We start from the raw sequence: 24,236 nt of genomic DNA, 5'->3' as shown, positions 1-24,236 counted from the left end.
GATCTCCTTGCAGTCCAAGGGACTCTCAAGAGTCTTTTCCAACACCACAGTTCAAAAACATCAATTCTTTGGCACTTAGCTTTCTTTATGGGCCAACTCTGACATCCATACATAATTACTGGAAAAACCATAGCCTTGACTAGATGGACCTTTGTTGGCATAGTAGTCTCTGCTCTTTAATATGCTGTCTAGATGGGTCATAACTTTTCTTCCAAGGAGCAAGTAATTTCATCATTGCAGTCACCACCTGCAGTGATTTTGGAGCCTAAGAAAATAAAGTCTTTCACTGTTTCCACTGTTTCCCCATCTATTTGCCATGAAGTGATGGGAGTGGATGCCATGATCTTTGTTTTTTGAATGTTGAGTTTTAAGCCAGCTTTTTCACTCTCCTCTTTCATCAAGAGGCTCTTTAATTCCTCTTGGCTTTTTGCCATAATGATGTTGTCATGTGCATATCTGAGGTTATTGATATTTCTCCCTGCAGTCTTGATTCCAGCTTATACTTCATCCAGTCTGGCATTTCGCATGATGTAATCTGTATAGAAGTTAAATAAGCAAGGTGACAATATACAGTCTTGACTATATATTGATTATATTTAAAATTAAAGTATAATTTCAGTTCAGTTTAGTTCAGTCACTCAGTCATGCCTGACTCTTTGCAACCCCATGGACAGCAGCATTCCAGGCCACCCTGTCCATCACCAACTTCCGGAGTTCACCCAGACTCATATCCATTGAGTTGGTGATGCCATCCAACCATCTCATCCTCTGTCGTCCCCTTCTCCTCCCGCCTTCAATCTTTCTCAGCATCAGGGTCTTTTCCAATGAGTCAGCTCTTCACATCAGGTGGCCAAAGTATTGGAGTTTCAGCTTCAACATCAGTCCTTCCAATGAACACCCAGGACTGATTTCCTTTAGGATGGGCTGGTTGGATCTCCTTGCAGTCCAAGGGACTCTCAAGCGTCTTCTCCAACACCACAGATCAAAAGCATCAATTCTTTGGCACTCACCTTTCTTTATAGTCCAACTCTGACATCCATACATGACCAGTGGAAAAACCATAGCCTTGATGAGATGGACCTTTGTTGTCAAAGTAATGTCTCTGCCTTTTACTATGCTGTCTAGGTTGGTCATAACTTTCCTTCCAAGGAGTAAGTGTCTTAATTTCATGGCTGCAGTCACCATCTGTAGTGATTTTGGAGCCCCCCAAAATAAAGTCTGACACTGTTTCCAAAGTGATGGGACCGGATGCCGTGATCTTAGTTTTCTGAATGTTGAGCTTTAAGCCAACTTTTTCACTCTCCTCTTTCACTTTCATCAAGAGGCTCTTTAGTTCTTGTTCACTTTCTGCCATAAGGGTGGTGTCATCTGCATATCTGAGGTTATTGACATTTCTCCCGGCCGTCTTGATTCCAGCTTGTGCTTCATCCAGCCCAGCGTTTCTCATGATGTACTCTGAACATAAGTTAAATAAGCAGGGTGACAATATACAGCCTTGACGTACTCCTTTTCCTATTTGGAACCAATCTGTTGTTCCATGTCCAGTTCTAACTGTTGCTTCCTAACCTGCATACAGGTTTCTCAATAGGAGGTCAGGTGGTCTGGTATTCCCATCTCTTTCAGAATTATACATAAAATTTAAGTACAGATTTTACTCAAAATTTAAAAGATGTTGGGTTAGACATTTATTATCTTATATATATAACCGAACAGCTTTTAAATTTTAAGTATAATCACACAGGTACACAGTTTTGAAGGTCGACATAAAAAAAGATTAAGCAGGACTTCCCTCCTTGCGATGTTGGGATCCCACATTCTAAAGAGCAGCTAGTCCTGTGCACTGCAACTATTACGGAAAATCTGTGTTACATTCAAAGATCCTGCACGATGCCTGATTCAGTCAAATAAATAAATATTAAAAAAACAGATTAAACACGTTGAGGTTAAGAGTATAGTTATTGGGGATAGACGGGAAAAAAGTAATGAAGTATTAATCAAACAAGAGCAGGGCTTTGCTCAGTTATTATGTAGCTTTGGTATCACATCAATGCAGTGAAAAATCCCTATATTTAACTGTGTGTCTGCCTTTTTGATTATTACTTTAGCATAGATTTTTACGTATGGAACTAATGTATCAGTGTTTAGAGATTCTTGAAATACGAATACTAAATTATTTTCTGGGAGGCTTTCCTAGTATATAATCCCCTGGCAGCATCTGTGGAGTAATGTGCTATTCTTGTGTTCTTTTTAATTGGTTGATAAAAAAGGAAAATTTGAATAATGATTTCTATAGATGAAAATGTTATTATATTTTTATTTTTGACTGTAGATTATTTTTGGTAATTTTATTTTAGAATTTACTTAAAACAATGTGATTATAGTAATTTATTACACTTTTATAATGGAACAGTGTGGGTAATTGAAAATTTCTCAATCAAGCTTAACAATGTCACTTGCCAGTTAACATTTATATGAAGGATTGCCAAACTCTTTTAGTTAGGTTTTTTTTTTTGGCTGTCCTGGGTGGGTCTTTGCTGGTGGACGGGCTTTTACCTAGTTGTGGCGAGCAGGGGCTGCGTCCTGCTTGTGGCGAGCAGGCTTCTCACAGCAGGGGCTTCTCTTGCTGGGGAGCCCAGACTCTCGGGTGTTTGGGCTTCAGTAGTTGTGGTGCATGGACTCGGTGGTGCACGGGCCTAGCTGCTCTGTGGCCTGTGGCCTCTGCCCAGAGCAGGGATCAAGCCCATGTCTTCTGCATTGGCAGGCAGATTCTTTACCACTGGGCCACCAGGGAAGCCCCTAGATAGTTTTTCATGATAATTTAGAGCAGCTACCAGATAAGATGAAGGCAAGACTGTGATTTCATTTGTAGTTTGACAGTGTTTTAAACTTTTAACTTTTAAGAGGCATGCACTACACATTATTCTATTTGCTTGCAAACTGATTTAAATTATTATCTTGTTGTCCTTTGCTTTTCCTTGTTAATGTAAATACATGTTTTTATTTTAGCTGTTGGTTGTTGACTGTATTAGAGGAGACTTGTGGATCAAAGAGTCATTAATCAAATGAATGTGATGTTACAACTTTTATACATGCTCCATAGTAAAAACATGTTGTAGAATGAAATGTGGTAGGAAGATTTGATCTGTTTTCAGAGGTCAGGAAAGACTGCCCTGGGAAGTGACCCGTTAAGATGAGCTTACAGGATGGATAAGATTTATTTAGTTAAGGCAGGGAACGGCTGGGAGTGGGTAATAGTCCTAGTGAGAACATTTTAAGGAGAATAGTTTGTGCTCAGGGTCTGTTATGGGTAAAAGCCATTATAGATGGAGTGCGGTTAAGCATCTTTTGGGACATGTTATGGAGTCTGGTCTTTTGTTTTAAAGGCAGTGGGAAGCTACTGGAGAGATGTATAAAGTGGAAAGTGTAGTGATTAAAAGCTTGGACTCTGGAATGAGATTGATTTCTCATCCCACTTACTACCTGTATGACCTTGGATATGTTCCCCTGCCTCAAATTCCTCCTTTGTAAAATGGGATGATGATAACCCCTAGTGTGGTTATGAGGCTAAAATATTTTCCTGTTTTTAAAATGCCTTTAACAGTGGGACTTGATAAGCATTATTTTTTGGTGGGATTAGAAAGTGTTTTAAAAAGGGGTGAGAGGTGGGATGATGTAGTTTGTAATTTTAAAAGGTCGTTTTTGCTGCAGCCTGGAAGAGCTTTGTGTCAAATGCTACCAGCGCATATTTGTCTAGCACCTCCCACAGAACAGTGGCATAGAGTGCGTTGTTTATTTCTTTAAGATAGTTGAGAATAACCTTTTTTGGATATTATATATGCTTTTTTAGCTTATGGAGTTATTATATTGTGGTATATTCAAGTATATCTATATTAAAAGTATATATTTTTGTTCTATGGTGAGTAATGTGGTTAATGAATTGCTAATTATGTTCATAGCCTCCACATGCTGGAAAGTTGCTGTCTGTGTTAAAGCACATGCCACAGAAGTATGGTCCTGATGCCTTTTTCAACTTTCCAGGAAAGAGTGCTGCCGTAAGTAGATCTTAATGAGGAAATCATTTGAAGTTCTTTCCTTTGCCTCCTGAAAGTATGGCCTTGTAAGCACTCTTGACAGGTCCTGTGTTGGGTGAAAACCTCTTTGCACAACCTAACTCAGTCCCTAAAACCATATTGCCTGTTCCTTTTTCCTGGCTGTTTTGGAGGTGAAGAAATAGAGGCTTTAAGAAATTAAGAAAGCTGCCCATTCACCCCTTGGGGTCTCGATGGAATAAAAACTCAATTCTTTTCAACATAAGCCATGTTTTCTTATGAATTTTTTATCTCTGCATTCTGAAATAGAAATTTATGTATAGCAGTTTCACTTTTATCTTTCTTTAGTGTTACATTTCCTGATTTCTGTTTCTTTTGCACCTGATGTGTAAGTTGAGAGTAACTCTGAGAAACTTTCTAGGCAAGTTTTTCTGACTTGTGAGTTTCCATATTGTATCAGTCTCAGCATTCTTATAAACTGTTAGTCAGTTTACAAGTAAGACAGTTAATGTATGGCAGTAATATCTGTAATGTTTCAAAGTATTACATGATTACATTATATAATGTATATGTGTTATTTTTGGAAGCTTTTTTTGCATCCTCTTTATTACATTGGTCTGCCTGTTATAAGCAAGTATTTTGAAGTTATCTTTCATTCATTTTTTATTTTTGTTCTCATAATATCCTACCTTTTATGGCGTCTATGTAGCCAGGCAATATCTGCAGAAAGAAGAGCATGTTTTAAAAGAACATTTATGATATTTGAGTGTTGCACAAACATTGTACAGTTTTCTTTGGAAGATTTTATTGCTCATGTTATTTTTTCTTTCTAATTTTTCCTTAATAACTATTTTAGATTTGAAGCTTTTCAGAATAGTTTTGCTCACTTGGCATTGAGTTTATCATTTGTCTCCCAGCGTAAAAAAGTATTCTTATGAGATAAAAGTATTCTTATTAGAGAAACCTTTTTTAATGCATGTTTTAACTTTATTATTTGTATTTCTTTGAGATTGTTACATGTCTGTTACCTTTTGTTGTATGTATCTTGAAATTTGGCCAGTTGAACTACACAGCTTTTGGAGTGTTCAGAGAATAGATGTTTTAAATATATTCATTGACTCGTTTTATTTCACCTTAAACATAGCTTTTAAAGGGAGGTTATTCATGGGTAAATTATTTTTACCAAGCTTTCACATCCTCTACTCTCATGTTTGATTGAGAGAGAACATATGTATACAAAGAGTATGTATTATTTTTTTCCTTAATACAGCATTCATTTTAAATCAGCCTTTTGAAGTCTCAATAGTGTTATTAAATAAATTTGGCTCTATGATGTTTTTCATGTTTTATGAAATATCTTATAAAAAATGTGTATATTTCATGTCTACCTAAATGCATATGTAAAGTGTTATAACAAGAAAAGAAAAGCTTTTAGTAGGATCTATTTTTTAACAGCTTTATTGAGTTACAATTCCCATATCATACATTTCTGTCGTTTAAAGTGTACATACAGTGAATAGTTGTGTTCATCTGTTTGTGCAGCTGTTATTACAATCAATTTTAGAACATTCTCATTACCGCCAGAAGAAACCCTGTACTCATGAGCAGTCACTGCACATCTCACTCCAGACTCCCTCGCCTGGGCAACTACTGTTCTACTTTTTGTTTCTTTGAATTTGTCTATTTTGGGCAATTCATGCAAGTGGAATTATATGATGTCTGAAATTTTGTGATTGGCTTTTTGCACTTAACACTACTGTTTTTAAGATCCATTAATGTTGTAGTATGTATCAGTGCTTCATTCTTTTTATTGACTAATATTCTAATATAAGAATATACCACATTTTGTTTAATTATTTTTTAAATGTACTTTTTTAGTTGAAGGATAATTGCTTTACAAAATTTTGTTGTTTTCTGTCAACCCTCAACATGAATCAGCCATAGGTATACATATATCCCCTCCCTGTTGAACCTCCCTCCCATCTCCCTCCCCATCCCACCTAATTATTCTTTAATTAGTGGATATTTGCATTCTACTTTTTGGAAATGCTCTATGGGCTTTTATTTGCAAGTTTTTATATAGACATATGTTTTCATTTCTCTTGGAAATGAAATAGTAGGAACTGCTGAGTCATATTGTCTTATGTTCAAACCATTTGAGGTATTCCCATATTGTTTTTCCAAAGTGACTATATTTATTTTATAATCTCATTATCAGTTTAGGAGGTTTCTGGTTTCTCCACTTGCTTACCAACACTTGTTAATGTCCGTCTTTTTGATTACAGCCATCCTAGTCATGTTAAGTAACATCTTACTGTGATTTTGATTTGCATTTCCTTAATGACTTGATGATGCTGAGCATCATTTCATGTTCTTACTGGCTGTCTGCGTATGTTCTTTGGAGGTGTGTCCGTTCAGATATTTTGCACACTGAAAAACTATATTTATTTACTATTGGATTTGTGAGAATCCTCTGTATATTCTTCTGGATATAAGTTTCTTATCAGATAAATAATTTTCAGATATTTTCTCCCATTCTCAGGCTGTCACTTTCTTGATAGTATCCTTTAAAACACAAAAGTTTTTAATTTTAATGAAGTCTAGTGCATGTATTTTTTTCTCTTGTGCATAATTAAAAAGAGTTTATCTATCTCAGGGTCATGAAGATTACTCCTATTTTTCCTCATAAAAGTTTTTCAGTTTCAGCTTTCACATTTCACAGGATTGATTTGGGGTTAATATTTTGTGTATCATAGAAGGTAGTGGTCAACTTCATACTCTTGCTTGTAAATAAGAGTTTTCTCAGTGCATTTGTTCATTGAACTGTCTTGATACTCTTGTTAAAAATCAAGACCACAAATATAAGGGCTTATTTATGGGCTCTCCCTTCTACTCCATGGATCTAGATCTCTATCTTTATGCCAGTACCCCACAACTTTCAGTACTGTATCTTTGTATTGTAGGTTTTAATTTGGTAGTCTGTGTTATTTAGCAACTTCCCACTATTTACTTTACACGATAGTGCAGATATGTCAGTGCTGTTTTCTTAATCAGTCCCACCCTCATCTTCCCCTGCTGTGTTCACAAGTCCATTCTGTACTATGTTCATCAGTACCATTTTTCTAGATTCCACGTATATGTGTTAATATAGTATACTTGTTTTTTCTTTCTGACTTGCTTTACTCTGTTTAAGAGACTCTGTGTTCATTAAGCTCAGTACAAATGACTCAAATTCATTCCTTTTTTATGGCTGAGTAATGTTCCATCGTACAACTGTAGTTAGTGGGAAGTTGCTAAATAACACAGGGAGACCAGTCTAGCACTCTGGGATGACTTAGAGGGGTGAAATGGGGGGAGGGGAGGGAGGGAAGGGATGTATTTCTAGTTATGACTGATTGGCAGAAACCAACACAATATTGTAAAGCAGTTTTCCACCATTTAAAAAAATAAATAAAATTTAAAAAATTGGTAATCTGGATCCTCCAACTTTGTTCTTCTTTTTCAAGTTTGTTTTGGAGATATTAGGGTCCTTGCATTATGTGCTGTGATTTTTTAAATAAAAATTTAAGCCAAGTGGTAAAATCACCTATACAGTGACTTTTGAATATAACTTTAAAATGTTATAAAAAATGTTATGAATGAATCCTCTTCAGCTTTGTATTTGCTGTTAAAAAATTACATTCTAGGCTTTTTCCTTAACCATTTTCTTTCCTTCTCCATCTTTGTCTATTACCTTATTTAACATTTCAGCAATAAATTTCCTTTGATATCACTACCTATCTCTTCTAATTGGAATCTCTTTGCATATGTTCATTGTAAGAAATGAAGCAGTAAGATTAGTGTGTCAAGCAGATCACTTGGAATGTTTCTGTTTAACTAAATTAACATCATTAATATGTATTTTGAATAATTTAGAAGTTAGTGAAAATCTTTCAGATAAAGAGACTACTTCTGCATACTTTGATCATGATGTAGACTAATATATAGTAGAAATATATGTAGCATGTAAGGTCTCATTTTCATGATTTCAGTAACAGAATTTTTCATTGTGAGTCACTAACTCAAATTTTTTCCCTTTAGGCTATTGCATTACCTCCTATAGCCAAATGGCCGTACCAGAATGGTTTTACATTTCATACCTGGCTTAGAATGGATCCTGTAAATAACATCAATGTGGATAAAGATAAACCATATTTGTATTGGTATGTATTTATGTAACTTAGTGTTGTTACTTTATTTTGAAAAATGAGAAGAATGTTTGGAGATGAAATGAAAACTTATTTTTTATAGTTTCAGAACCAGTAAAGGTCTTGGTTATTCTGCTCACTTTGTTGGGGGATGTTTAATTATAACATCAATAAAGTCAAAAGGAAAAGGCTTTCAACACTGTGTGAAATTTGATTTCAAGCCACAAAAGGTATGTGATCTTACTGTGTCATAGTTATGTTACCAACTGTTCTAACCTTCAGAATGCTGTGGTAGATCATAACTCTGTTCTTAAGCTGGTTCAGAAAATGAGGTGTAAATTGCTGGACAGTTGTTAACCTCTCTGGATTTGGACAATGAAAAGAGTGAATATTTAGCTATTTCTAGAGTTTACAGGGAAATACAAGTGGAAAGATATGTATTTGCTTTTCTACCTTAAAATTTAGAATTTAATGAATGGTTTATTAACAAAACGAACATCTATATGTAGATCAGTAAATAGATAAAACAAATATGACAAAATGTTGACAGTTGTGGGATGGTGAGAGAGTTTCTATTAAGCTTTTTACCTTTGAAAAATTTTCATAATGAAAAGTTAGAAAAATAATTTCATGGGTAAGCCATTATTTGTTGAGAGCATTCCCTTGAATCAATATTGTTCCAGGGGTAGAATATTTAATTTAATAAAAGTAGTCTTATTTTAGTTTTAGATTTCACTGTAATTTAGCATTTGATTTTTGCTTGTTTTTATCAACGTGGTTGAATTGTTGGAAAAATCATTATCTTTTTTTTTTTAAACTGTTTTGCTTATCCAGTGGTATATGGTAACTGTAGTGCACATTTATAACCGGTGGAAGAACAGTGAGCTTCGATGTTATGTGAACGGTGAACTTGCTTCCTATGGAGAGATAACATGGTTTGTCAACACGAGTGATGTAAGTAGTGTGAGAAAGCTACATTGAAATAAGAAAAATATATTTTACATTGAATATAAATTTTATAACAATGCAGTGGTGGATTTTTTATAATTGTAGTTTGGCTAACAGTTTATTAAGAGAGTGGAAATGTGCTAATGTGTCACATAAGATATTACTCAGTCCTTGTTATAAAATTGTTCTGGATAGGGTAGAGACAACGATTCATAGGTAACAGTGAGTATATCCTGAAAGTATTTGTGTCATTGGTCCATTGATCAAATTAAACCTCGGAGCTTTACTGCAGGGTTCTGATCATTTTTATGAATGAGTTAGGTGAAGTTGGCTTACAGATTTTCCATTTAATTCATAGCTGCTATAGATAACTGTTTTTTTTAATAATATTTTCAGGATTCAAAAAGAGATCTACAGGTTAGAATTATATTCAAAGTGTTCTCCCTGCCTCCCACATTACATTTTTAATAGAAACCTTGAAAAATTACAGATCAGGAAAATGAATACAAACTTGCAACACCCATTCACCATTAACTCCTATTATCCTAATCTACACATATTTACATATTTTGAAATGCTAACCTTAAGAGCTTGGGTTGTTAGACTTAGGTTTGAATCCCTTCCTGACTATATGGCTTAATTTATTAGGCCTAAGTTTTCTCTCTTGTGTGAGTGTGCTCAGTCGCTCAGTTCTGTCTGATTTTTTGCGACCCCCTGAACTGTAGCCTGCCTGCACAGGCTTCTGTGTCCATGGAATTTTCCAGGCAAGAATACTGGAATGGGTTGCCATTTCCTACTCTAGGGGATCTTCCCAACCCAGGTATTGAACCCATGTCTCCTGAACTCCTGTGTTGCAGGTGATTATTGCTGTGCTCTCTGGGAAGCCCTTTGCTCCATCTAAAAAGGGTGTAAAATAGTACCTGTCTCAGAATGTCGATTAAATGAGCTGCTGTTCAGAAATCCATTAGAAGAGTGACTTATAGAGAATAAGTGCTCAATAAATGTTAACTCTTAATTTTTTTAAAATTAGAAATCAAATATGTATATTGCCTTTCAACCTGTTTTTTTTTTTCCTTACTTTAATCTTTGCTGAGCATTGCAGCCATTGTAATAAATACCTTTATTTTACTTTCTATAAACTTGCAAGATAAGTCCTGTTGTAATCTTTGCAGGTGAAACAGCACAGAGAGGTTAAGGAATTTGCTAAAATCAGCAGCATGGGAATCAGTTATTTGATCTAGGTGGTGTGTCTTCATTATCCAAGTGTTAAAAACTTTTTATATTCCTTAAACATACACATATTTTCAACAGCCTTCCTAATAGTTTCATGGTATAAAATCCTTTTAGATAGATATCAAATATTTCTTTTCCTTCTTGTTGTATAGATGTAAACATATGTGTGATCTCTGTAACCTGGATGTTACTAAGAGAAATTTTTTATGTAAATAAGAAGAGCATACACCTGTTTTTCTGAATTTACACGTTCCTTTTGAGAGATTGCATCTACTCCCATGACTTAACCTATTATTTGTATCTTGATGTCTACAAAAACCATCTTTACAGTCTTAGATTCTAACCATAGAGAATCCTGTTGGCAATTGCTTCTTCACCCATATCAGTTTACAGAAAAGACACATTCATTTCATGGCTCAAAGTTAGATCATGATTTTGCTGGTTGCTCCAAAGCCTGCTCTTCTGTCTGGTTCTTTGGTTGACCAAGTATGAACCTGCAGAGTCCATGATGATTTTTCTGACTCCATTTCCTACATCCATTTTGTCGTCAAGTTTTGTCTATTGTACTTTGGAGAACTTGTCTTTTTTTCTGTGATGTCTTTCCTGATCTCTACACCAAATGGGAATGAATGAAGTGAAATGTTAAATGAAATTTTAATCTAATCAGATTATATTTTAGAAAGGACAAAATATTTATACTAGTATAGGTTGTTATTAATTCTGGAGGAGACAATTTTTTTTGTTTTTTCTCTAATAAAATTTTCTGTTTTCTTTCACAGACCTTTGACAAGTGTTTCCTGGGCTCATCAGAAACAGCAGATGCTAACAGGGTATTCTGTGGTCAGATGACTGCAGTTTACCTTTTCAGTGAAGCTCTTAACGCCGCTCAGATTTTTGCTATTTATCAGTTGGGCCTGGGATATAAGGTACTTTACTTGATGTTCACTGCTTAATCAGTGTTAGTTGAGCTTGATTTATAGATGGGTGATGCATGTGGCAGCTTACAACGAGGATTAATAAACTGTATGTGAGAATAACCAAGGGTACCATAAGGAAATCTCAGGAGTCCAAAGCACATTTTAACGTTTTACGGGAAGCATAATGTACTTGCTATATATGGGGCATTGTGCAGACTACTAGCTCAGTTTCAACTTTAGCTTATGCTGCATTTCCTTTGTTGTTACCATATTTTTGAAGAGCTAAGTTTTTAATAGTTGCTGTGATAAAAAGCAAGGCCAAATTTGTCTGTTACTCCAGGTATCTCTTGATTTCCTACTTTTGCATTCCAGTCTTCTGTGATGAAAAGGGCATCTTTTTGGGTGTTAGTTCTAGAAGGTATTGTAGGTCTTGTAGAACCGTTCAACTTCAGCTTCTTCAGCATTACTGGTCAGGGCATAGACTTGGATTACTGTGACAGTGAATGGTTTGCTTTGGAAATGAACAGAGATCATTGTCATTTTTGAGATTGCACCGAAGTACTGCATTTTGGACTCTTGTTGACTGTGAGGGCTACTCCATTTCTTCTAAGGGATTGTTGCTCACAATAGTTGATATAATCATCTGAATTAAATTCGCCCATTCCAGTACATTTTAGTTCGCTGATTCCTAGAATGTCGATGTTCACTCTTGCCATCTCCTGTTTGACCACTGCCAATTTGCCTTGATTCATGGACCTAACATTCCAGGTTCCTATGCAATATTGCTCTTTACAGCATCAGACCTTGCTTCCATCACCAGTCACATCCACAACTGGGGGTTGTTTTTGCTTTGTCTCCGTCTCTTCATTCTTTCTCGAGTTACTTCTCCACTGATCTCCAGTAGCATACTGGGCACCTACTGACCTGGGGAGTTCATCTTTCAGTGTCCTATCTTTTTGCCTTTTCATACTGTTCATGGGGTTCTCAAGGCAGAATACTGAATTGGTTTACCATTCCCTTCTCCAGTGGACCATGTTTTGTCAGGTCTATGATTTAGTGTTTCACTTATTTCTGCTATTGTTTTATTGGTTTTTTTTTGTTTTTTTTTTTTAGATGTTCTTTCCATTTTTATGTATTTTGCTTTTTTTCCCAATAAGTGGCTTTGTGAGTAAATTTTTTTAATAAAAAACGAATCCCTTTATGTCTTTCCATCTTGTAATAAGGGTAGATATCAGTGACATGTTGGTCTTTTTCCTTCCCCATCTTGGATATACTTAAATTGCTCTGCAGACTAGGAAGGGAAGAGAGTGAAAGATAAAAGACATCATGAGGGGGAATAAAGAGAAGAGGAGAGAAACCTAGAGGAGACAGGTCTGGGAGGTCTACCCATGTTTTAGGATGCATTAATATTTCATTCCTTTTTTTCCATAAATAATATTGTGTAGGTGTATCACATTTTATTTATTCATTTGTCAGTTGATGGACATTGGGCTGTGTCCATCTTTTGACTGTTATGAATAATGCTGCTGTGAACCCTTCTGTACGAGCTTTTATGTGCACACACGTTTTTATTTTTCTTGGGTTTGGTCCTAGAGTGGACTTGGAAACTCTACATTTAACTATTTGAGAAACTTTTAGATTGCTTTCCAACATGGCCACATAATTTTATATTCTCTCAGCTATGTATGAGGATTTTGATTTCATCATATTTTCTCCAACAACTGTTATTATCTGACTCTTACAGCCATTTTAGTGAGTTTGAAATGCTGTCCCATTGTGGTTTGGTTTTGATTTGCTGTTTGCTCATGACTAATTATGTTGAATGTATTTTTGTGTGCTTATATGCTACTCTGTGTCTTATTTTGAGAAATGTTTATTCACATGCTTTGCCCTTTTAAAAACTGAGCTGCCTTTTTATTTGTCAAGTTTTAAGAGGTTTTTAAAAAAAAATTTAATTGTGGTAAAATACACATGAAACTTACCACTTTAACTGTCTTGGGCAGAAGTGTTAAGTATTTTTACATTGTGCAACCTAGCTGAAGAACTCTTCAACCTGTAAAACTGAAACTCTGTATTCATTGAACAAGAATCCACATTCCTCTTTTCCTTAGTCTCAGTTTTTAGAGTTTTAAAAATATATTCTAGAAACAAATACATTGGCAGATTAATGATTTGCCAGTATTGTCTCCCATTCTGTGGCTTGTTTTGCCACTTCCCTGTTGTTTTCCTTTGAAGCACAATTTCACTTTGATGAAATCCAATTTGTCTATATTTTGTCTTATTATTTGTGCTTTGGTGTCATATCTGAAAACCTATTTCCTAATTCAAGTTCATGAAGATTTACTCCTAAGTTTTCATATAAAAGTATTAAATTTTTTGCTCCTACATTTAAATTTTTGATTCGAGTTAATTTCTGTATTTGGAGCAACTTTATTCCTTTGCATTTGCATTTCTAGATGTCTCAGCATCATTTGCTGAAAAGAATACTCTTTCCTTATTGTATTTCTTGACAGCTTCATCAAAAATCAGTTGATCATAAATGTAAGTATTTGTGGACTCTTGATTCTGTTTCACTGACCTATGTCTATTCTTAGGTCAGTAGTACAGTCTTGAATACTGTGGTTTTATAATACATTTTTAGAATAAGGAAGTGTGAGTTCTCCAATTTTGCTCCTGTTCAAGATTGTTCTGGCTGTTTTTGGTATCTTACATTTCTGTATGAATCTAAGATATTCTTGTCAGTTTGTACAAAACTGTAGCTGGGATTTTGATAGATAACTGTGTCAAATCTACAGATCAGTTTGAAAAGATTTGTCATCTTAAGGATATTAAGTCTTCCAATCCATGAATATGGGATTTTATTTCATTGATGTGGGTCTTTTTCAGTTTCTTTTTGTAGTTTTCTGTGAAGAAGTCTTGCATATATTTTGTTAAATTCATAACTGAGGATTTTCTTTTTTTATGTGCTATATCAAATGGAGTTATTTCTTAATTTCATTTTCAGATTGTTTGTTGCTTGTGTATGGTAACTAAATAGATTTTTATATATTTATCTTCTATAGGACAACCTTGCTGTAGTAGTTTTTTAGCTCTGATTTTTTTTGTGTGTGTGTTTATATTTCTTGTCATTTTCTATATAGTAATATACGACTATATACATATATATGTATATGATTTTGAAGCACAATTTACTCCTAAGGTTTCGTATAAAAGTATTACATTTTTAGCAAATTGGACTTCATCAAAGTTAATTTGTGCTTCATTATATATGATTATGTGTTGTAAACTGCCATCATTTTAGTTTTTTCTTTAAAATCTGGACGTCTTGTCTTTCTTTTCTTTGCTTAGTGGTCCTGACTAGAACCTCAGTGTACAGAATCTTGAGGAAATTATGCCCTATGAGATAAACCAGTCACAGAAGGACAAATACTATATGATTTCATTATATGAGATAAAAACTAACTCATAGAAGCAAACAGTAGAATGGTGGTTACCAAGGGCTGGGGAAGGGAAAAAAAGGAACTGCTTATCAGTGTTCTAAAATTTTAATTATGCAAGATGAGTAAGTTCTAGAGGTCTGCTGTACGACATTGTGTTTATAGGTAACAACACCCTATCGCCCACTTAGCATGTGTTAAGAAGGTGGGTCTCCTTTTCAGTGTCCTCAGTAAAATTAAAAACGAAGTGGTGAAAGCCGACATCTTGTTTTTTTACTGATCTTAGGGGCGAAAGCAATCAGTCTTTCATTATCAATTATGTTAGCTGTCAATTTTTTGTAGATGGTCTTTGTTTCTGTAAGGAAGGTAAATCATGAAGAGTTTTATTCTGAAGAGTTTTTGGATTTTATTAAATGCTCTTTATGCTTCTACTGAAATGCTCATGTTATTTTTGTCCTTTATTTTATTTATTTATTTTTTTAATGGCTTAAAATAGCAGATTTATCACCGTATAGCTCTGGAGGTCAGAAGATTGAAAAGGGGTCTCATGAGGCTAACATCACGATGTCAGCAGGACGCCATTCCTTCTGGAGCCTCTGGGGCAGTCTGTTCCTGCCTTTTCTAGCTTCGGGACACCGTCCACAGTTCTTGGCGTGTGTTCCTTTCCAGCAGTGGCATCGCTGCCGCCTCTGCTTTTGCGGTCATACCTCCTTCTCTGACTCTGACCCTCATGCCTCCTTCTAATAAGGATTCTCGTGGAGACTTTTCTGGTGGTCCAGGGGCCAAGACTCCATGCTCCCAATGCAGGGGGCCTGGGTGTTCAATCTCTGATCAGGGAACTAGATCCCACATGCCACAACTGAGTTTACATGCTAAACCTAAAGATCTCTCGTGCCACAGTGAAGACTGAAGATCCTGCATGCTGCAACAAAGACTCAGAGCAGCCGAATAAATAAATAAATATTAGAAAAAAAAAGAAAAAAGTATTCTTTTCAAAAAAGGACTATTGTAGTTGCGTTAAGCCCACCAGGATGTGTTAGTATTACTCGCTCAGTCATTTTTGATTCTTTGAGACCCCATGGACTGTAGACTGCCAGTCTCCTCTGTCCATGGAATTCTCCAGGCAAGAATACTGGAGTAGATAGCCATTCCCTTCTCCTGAGGATCTTCCCGACCCAGGGATTGAAGCCAGGTCTCCTGCATTACAGGCAGATTCTTCACTGTCTGAGCCACCATTCACACATTCCAGGGATTAGGACATGGACATCTTTGGTGAGGTTGGGGGAAGACATTATTCTACCTATAGGCCTCTGACCCTCATGATTTTAATGTAATGGGAGGATTGGAGATAAATGGTGCTTGGAACCTTAATCTCTTTATTTTTATGAATATAGTGTATTGCAATGCTTGTCCAAAGTTTAAACAAGCCTTGCATCTCTGGGATAATCCTACTTGGCTATAGTTTATTTTCTCATTCATGAATATACCGAGGCCCAGAAAAGAACCTTAAGTGGTAAATGTATAGAAATAACTGCTTATTTTAAATAACCTATGCCAGATTCTTGTTGAGTTATATCCTGTGTTAACAGCTTATTTGTTTCCTTGCTAGTATGATCAGATACTGTTAAAACTGTATTTAAAGATTATATAAAGTGAGAAATTGATGATCATAGAATTACTCTTTGCTTATTTATTTTATATTTTATGTGGAATTTATAAAATGTTTGTTTAGGTGTTTATTCTCAAAACTTGTATCTGCTATCTCCTTTTTGCAAAACTCAGACTTAAATTGAAGAAAATAGGGAAAACCACTAGACCATTCAGGTATGACCTAAGTCAGATCCCTTATGATTATATGGTGGAAGTGAGAAATAGATTCAAGGGATTAGCTCTGAGAGAGTACCTGAAGAAGTATGGACTGAGGTTCGTGATATTGTATAGGAGGCGGTGGTCAGAACCATCCCCAAGAAGAAGAAATGCAGAAGGCAAAATGGTTGTCTGAGGAGGCCTTACAGATAGCTGAGAAAAGAAGAGAAGCAAAAGGCAAAGGAGAAGAGGAAAAGATGTACCCACCTGAATGCAAAGTTCCAAAGAATAGCGAGGAAAGATAAGAAAGGCTTCCTAAGTGATCATTGCAAGGAAACAGAGGAAAACAATAGAATGGGAAAGACTAGAGATCTCAAGAAAATTAGAGAAACCAAGGGAACATTTCATGCAAAGAGAAGTACAATAAAGTACGGAAATGGTATGGACCTAACAGAAGCAGAAGGTATTAAGAAGTGGCAAGAATACACAGAACTATACAAAAAAGATCTGAATGACCCAGATAACCATGATGATGGGATCACTCACCTCCTGGAATGCGAAGTCAACTGGGCCTTAGGAAGCATCACTATGAACAAAGCTAGTGGAGATGATGGAATTCTTCTTGAGCTATTTCACATCTTGAAAGATGATGCTGTTAAAGTGCTGCACTCAGCATACCAGTCAAATTTGGAAAACTCAGCAGTGGCCACAGAACTGGAAAAGATCAGTTTTCATTCCAATCCCAAAGAAGGGCAATGCCAAAGAATATTCTAATTACTGCACAGTTGTATTCATCTCACACGCTAGCAAATTAATGTTCAAAATCGTCCAAGCTAGGCTTCAACAGTACATGAACCTAGAACTTCCAGATGTTCAAGCTGGATTTAGAAAAAGCAGAGGAACCAGAGACAAAATTGTGAGCATCTGTTGGATCATTGAAAAAGCATGAGAGTTCCAGAAAAACATCTACTTCTGTTTTCTTGACTACACCAAGGCCTTTGACTGTGTGCATCACAACAAACTATGGAAAATTCTGAAAGAGATGGGAATACCAGACTACCTTACCTGCCTCCTTAGAAATCTGTATGCAGGTCAAGAAGCAACAGTTTGAACAGAACATGGAACAACAGACTGATTCCAGCTTGGGAAAGGAGTACATCAAGGCTGTATATTGTCACCCTGGTTATTTAACTTATATGCAGAGTACATCATGAGAAATGCTGGACTGGATGAAGCACAAGTTGGAATCAAGATTGCCGGGAGAAATACCAATAACCTCAGATATGTAGATAACACGACCCTAATGGCAGAAAATGAAGAGGAATTGAGGAATTTCTTGATGAAAGTGAAAGAGGAGAATGAAAAAGCTGGCTTAAAGCTCAACATTCAGAAAGCTAAGATCATGGCATCTGGTCCCATCACTTCATGGCAAATAGACGGGGAAATAGTGGAAACAGTGGCACACGCTTGTTTTATTGTGCTCCAAAATCACTGCAGATGGTGATTGCACCCTTGAAATTAAAAGACGCTTGCTCCTTGGAAGAAAAGTTATGACCAACCTAGACAGCACATTAAAAAGCAGAGACATTACTTTGCCAACAAAGGTCCGTCTCGTCAAGGCTATGGTTTTTCCAGTAGTCATGTATGGATGTGAGAGTTGGACTCTAAAGAAAGCTGAGTGCCGAAGAATTGATGCTGTTGAACTGTGGTGTTGGAGAAGACTCTTGAGAGTCCCTTGGACTGCAAGGAGATCCAACCAGTCCATCCTAAAGGAGATCAGTCCTGGGTGTTCATTGGAAGGACTGATGTTGAAGCTGAAACTCCAGTACTTTGGCCACCTGATGCAAAGAACTGACTCATTTGAAAAGACCCTGATTACGGGAAAGATTGAAGGCAGGAGGAGAAGGGGACGACAGAGGATGAGATGGTTGGATGGCCTCACTGACTTGATGGGCTTGAGGTTGGTCCAAGCTTTGGGAAATGGTGATGGGCCTGGAACCCTGGCAGTGCTGCAGTCCATGGTGTCAGAAAGAATCGGACATGATGCAGCGACTGAACTGAACTTATTTATTACTGTTTAAATCTGCTGGTTTCTGTAACCATGTTTTAGATTTTTCTCAAAGCTTGTTTAAAATAGCAGAGATGTAGAAAAATGTTTAAAAGATTTCAGTAAATATGTTATAGATGGAAAATATTGTTTCCCAAGGAAAAAAAGATGGAGTGCTTTTTTTTGTATGTTCTTACCGTTTGGTGAAGTACCATATTGCTTTAAGTCCTTTGAAAGGGCATTTTTTTTATTGTAATTAATCACATCAAATGGTATTTACATATGCATATTATTTTCATATAGTTAACAGGTATTCCTGACATATGTCAAACACTGACTTTTGTTTAGATTTAGTTTAGTTTAGATTTGTTAGTAGGAATCGTTTACTCCCAAATTTCACATAAGATTTCAAGTAAAATGTTTGTTTAGTTGTTTATTTTCAAGGCTTCTGTCCGCTAATGTTGACACTCTGTACTTTGAACAGGATCGAAGAGTAAATTACTGGTTTTAATTGGACTTTTTTCTGCCCCATACTATATCACAAATTAATTTTGTAAACTCAGAGGAGTCAGTTAATTATTTGGATTGTGTCAAGTTTTTTTTTTTTTTGAAAATTGATGCTATAATCTCCCAAAACATTTCTCCGTTGAATTTTGATGTGCGATGAAAAGTGAATTTTATCTCATAATTGGCAGTGACCAGCTCAGTGGTTGGACTAAGAAGAAACTCCATAGTATTTCCCAAAGTTAAACTTGCAAGAAATAAAGGTCATGGTCTTTGTTGGATGGCCTGCTGCCTGTCTGATCCACTGCAGCTTTCTGAATCCTGCTGAAACCATTACATCTGAGAAGTATGCTCAGCATATCAATGAGTTGCACTGAAAACTTGAACGCTTACAGAGTCAGCATTGGTCAACAGAATGTGCACAATTTTTCTCCATGACAATGCCTGACTGTATGTTGCACACCCAACACTTCAAAAGTTGAACAAATTGGGCTACAAAGTTTTGGCTCATCTGCCATGTTCAGCTGACCTCCTGCCAACTGGCAGGAGGCAGAAAATGCTTTCCAAGAGTTCATTGGATCCCAAAGCATGGATTTTTATGCTACAGGAATAAACAAAGTTATTTCTTGTTGGAAAAGTGTTGATTGTAATTGTTCCTATTTTGATTAATAAAGATGTATTTGAGCCTGTGATAGGGCTTCTGGTGGCTCAGACAGTAAGGAATTTGCCTGCAATGCAGGATACTCAGGTTCGATCCCTGGCTTGGGCAGATCCTCTCAAAAAGGAAGTGCCTACCCACTCCATTATTTTTGCCTGGAGAATTTTGTGGACAGAGGAGCCCATGGGGTTGCAAAGAATCGGTCATGGCTGTGCAACTAACACTTGATCCTAGTAAGAACCATTTAAAATTTATGGTCTGAAACTGCAGTTACTTTTGTGTCAACCTAATAGTTGTTCCCTAGAAACATACAACCTACAAAGACCAAAGAAATAGAAATTTGAATAGATTATAGCTAGTAAGGAAATTAGTGGTAATCAAAAACCTCTGAATAAGGATAAGCATGGGACTAACTGGCTTCGCTGGAGAATTCTATCAAACATTAAAGAAGACATAACACCAGTTCTCCTCAACTCTTCCAAAAAATAAAAAGAGGAGGAAACACTTCCAAACTAATTTTTAGAGTCCGGCATTGCCCTGAAACCACAGCCAAAAAAAATCACCACAAGAAAGCTACAGATTAATATCCATATACTTATTTGATATTAATTCAGAAATCCTCAACAATATAGTAGCAAACGAAATTCAAGAGCACATTAAAAGGATCATGCCCTGTGACCAATGGGGATTTATTACTGGAATGTAAGTCTGGTTCAACATATGAGAATAAATCAGTGCCGTACACCACATTAAGAGAGTGAAGGACAAAAACTACATAGTCATCTCAATAGATGCAGAGAAAGCATTTGAAAATTGAATGCTGTTTGATGATAAAAACACTCAACAAATTACAAGTAAAAGGAAACTCCCTCAAAATGATAAGGCCATATATGAAAAGCCCACAGCTGACATTGGATACAACAAAAATTAGTTGCATTTCTATACACTAACAATGAACAATCCAAAAAGACAAGAAGACAGTAATGACATTTATAATAGCATAAAATAGAATACTTGGGAATAAACTTAACCAAGAGGATATAAGACTTGTACAGTGAAAATTGCAAAACATAGCTGATAGAATTAAGACATGAATAAATGACAAGACACCTTGTGTTCATGATTGAAAGACTTAATATTGTTAAAAATGATTGAGCAATCATTTAAAAAAATTTGTTCATTTATTTTTGACTGTGCTGGGTCTTCATTGCTGCGCGGGCTTTTCTCTAGCTGTGGAGTGTTGGGCTGGCTCTCTGGTTGCAGTGTGCTGACTTCTCTTGTTGCAAAGCAAGGGCTCTAGAGTGAGCAGGCTTCAGTAGTTGTGGGCCATGGGCTCAGTCGTTGTGGTTCCTGGGCTCTATGGTACAGGCTCAATAGTTGTGGCAAATGGGCTTATTAGCTGCTCTGTAGCGTGTGGAATCCAAACCCGAGTCTTCTGCACTGGCAGGCAGATTCTTTACCATTGAGCCACCAGGGAAGACCCTGATTGAGCAATCTTACTTCCGTAAATATGTATGAGATAATCGAAAGGATATGAAAGAGCTGTTTGCAGACCCGTGTTCATTGCAGCATTATTCACACAATAGGTAAGAGGTTGAAGCAACCTAATTGTCTATGGATGAATGAATGAAGAAAATATGATACGTATTTACAATGGAATATTACTCAACTTTAAATAGAAAAAAAATTCTGACACATGCCACAACATAGGTGAATCTTAAGGATGTTATGCCATTCACAAAAAGACAAATACTCTGTGACTTCCTTTGTTTGTTCCTTTTAACAAAATTAAAAAAGAGAAACAAAAAAGACAAAAATGGGAAAAAACAAAACATGCTTTGTAGGACATTAAATTTTACATTTTTTTAAAATGAAAAGTTTTAATGTCAAGTTGACTTCCATTATACCTTTAAAATGAATTCAGACTACTTTAGAAGTAATTAAACATGCAGGGCTTCTCTTAATTGATATTATGGTCAATATTCTCCTTGAATTTTTATATTTGTGGTGATTTATAGTTAGATTTTCTTTTTGTAGCATAGTATCTTAACTGTTCTACTTTTTATGCTTAGGGTACATTTAAATTCAAAGCAGAAAGTGACCTGTTCCTTGCTGAGCATCACAAGCTTTTATTGTATGATGGCAAACTCTCTGGTGCCATTGCATTCACGTACAATCCACGCGCCACAGATGCCCAACTCTGTCTGGAATCATCCCCTAAGGACAACCCTTCAATTTTTGTTCATTCACCACATGCACTCATGCTCCAGGTACTAGCAATGATATTTAACAATATTTTAGTGGTAAATTTTGATGTATTATTCAGGTGTATTTGGTAGCTTCTATTATAAATACATGAATTGTAACATTTTATTGTTCCTGTTATATTTTATTTTTAACAAAATATATTTAGTTTTTGGAAAAGAATCATTGGAATCTTTACTGTGTCTTGTATTTTGCAAGGATGTGAAGGCGGTTTTAACACATTCTATCCAAAGTGCCATGCATTCAATTGGAGGAGTACAAGTGCTGTTTCCACTTTTTGCACAGTTGGATTATAAGCAATATTTATCTGATGAAATTGACTTGACTGTATGGTGAGTCCTTTTGTTTTTTCTTTCATTTGATGTGAGTTATTCTCATCACTGAGCTGCACAATGTTTTTTTTTCAATCTTGTAAATTTGTTGTAGGGTTAATAAAGAACATAAAGAAATTTGTGAATTATTATTGTTATTACAAATTCAATTCTAATAATATTTAAATTCTTTATCAGTTGGAAATAGGGAGCTCTAAAAAAAATTATGTTTTGAATAAAGTTAGACAGGGTAATAATATCAGAAATGCATATATTTTTACCTAAAATGAAAATATTTAAAATGGTTATTTGGCAGTAATTTCTTTCAGTAAGTTTTTCATATTTAATTATTATTGCAGGTACCATTGAATTTAATTATTATTGCAGGTAACATTGAAATGTAAAATGTTTGATTATGTTACATAATAATAAGTGAATTGGGTTTTTCAAAACTAAATTGCTTATTTAGCACTTTTGTCCCCTCTCTTAGTGTTCAGTGTAAAAAAAGGAAGAGACATGAATTCTAGGACAAGTTATTAAAATGTCGGAGAGGATGTGGAAATGAATTTTTTATGGCTATATATCCTAGTGAAACTATTTATAATAAAATAATTATGTTTAATTATTAATTGAGTGATTTTAATGTTTTTTGTATTCTCCCTTTTTGAAATTCTCTTTCTAATTTCTACTTTTGTATGCAACTTGAAGTCTACTACCAATGTATATGTTTAGTGTTGTAATAAATTTTCCAGATTATTTTTAGGCAACAAAATGAGTTGTTTTTAAAAGTAATTATGTATCAAAGCTAGTATTTATTGGCTACATTTAAGATAATTAAAATTATCCTTGACCTGTTGCTCCTTCATAAAGTTTTTTTGCATCCAACTCTGAAACCTTTGTAACAGAGCTCAGTTACTTTTTTTTTTTTAACTTTTCAACTTTATTAGAATTGCTGACAGTTAAAAAATATAAGTACTTTTGTAGAGGAGGTTGGCTGTTCTCCCTTTCCTAATGGGAATCTCTCAAAACTTTTTTTTTTTTTTTTCCAAAACTTTGAGAGGGACAAAACAGTCAACCTTTATTCTATTCCATGTTGAGTATATAAAAGTCATGAGGTTGGAAGCATGACTGTAGTCTTACTACTTTAAATTTTTCTGTTCAGATAATGAGGAAAATACTTAAATTATTATTTGAATACTTCAGTTTGCTCCCATCTTTCTTTATCTTCCCTTTTACGTACCTATCGTCTGTTCACATTAAGCCAGTTTGAGGATTTCTGACCCAGCCTGTTTGCTCCACATCTTTTCCATCTGTTTGGCCTCTGCCTCTCCAAAATTGAATATACTTGCTTATCTAAGTTACATCCATTTCTTATGGCAAAGTAATAAACTTATATTAGCCATCTTACTACTTGTTTTTGGACATTGCTAATTTTTCTCTATTTTGTGCATGTTTGTCCTGTTGTTTCAAAAGTAATTATTAATGTATTTGTGAGAAAGAATATGAACTAAATATTTGAGTAATAAGTCCTAATCTTACATTAAAATTTTAGTCCTGAAATAATATTGGAGGTAGTTTTAGTAAAGCATCAGTTTCCTTGGAATAGAAACTTTTTATTAAGGGTAAGTGAAAGACTGCATCTATCTAACCACCTCACCCCCATTTTTTTTAAGAGAACATGGTTTTTCAAACCGTTGTTGTTTTCCTTATTCTAGTTCAACTTTGCTGGCTTTTATCATGGAGTTGTTGAAGAACTCAATTGCTATGCAAGAGCAGATGCTTGCCTGCAAGGGCTTCTTGGTAATAGGATATAGTCTTGAAAAGGTAAAGTATGAAATGCTTTACATTTTTGATTCTTAATTTGCAGTCCATGA

At 35.4% G+C, this 24,236-nt stretch overlaps 1 protein-coding gene across 2 annotated transcripts in view; it reads left to right on the top strand.

The window, feature by feature from the left end:
- Positions 1 to 24,236, top strand: part of LRBA (LPS responsive beige-like anchor protein) — a 725,050-nt gene that overhangs the window by 81,797 nt on the left and 619,017 nt on the right. For both annotated transcript variants that reach the window (XM_061142480.1, XM_061142479.1), the window contains exons 5-12: positions 3,957 to 4,052; positions 8,130 to 8,251; positions 8,340 to 8,466; positions 9,071 to 9,190; positions 11,197 to 11,343; positions 21,859 to 22,056; positions 22,250 to 22,383; positions 24,078 to 24,186. In XM_061142480.1, the coding sequence (XP_060998463.1) occupies positions 3,957 to 4,052; positions 8,130 to 8,251; positions 8,340 to 8,466; positions 9,071 to 9,190; positions 11,197 to 11,343; positions 21,859 to 22,056; positions 22,250 to 22,383; positions 24,078 to 24,186 (1,053 nt within the window). The remainder of the gene's footprint in view (positions 1 to 3,956; positions 4,053 to 8,129; positions 8,252 to 8,339; positions 8,467 to 9,070; positions 9,191 to 11,196; positions 11,344 to 21,858; positions 22,057 to 22,249; positions 22,384 to 24,077; positions 24,187 to 24,236) is intronic.

Source organism: Dama dama, chromosome 5 (genome assembly GCF_033118175.1).
Source record: "Dama dama isolate Ldn47 chromosome 5, ASM3311817v1, whole genome shotgun sequence".
In the NCBI taxonomy this organism is placed as follows: Eukaryota; Metazoa; Chordata; class Mammalia; order Artiodactyla; family Cervidae; genus Dama; species Dama dama.
This window is presented reverse-complemented; position numbering and strand designations above follow the sequence as displayed.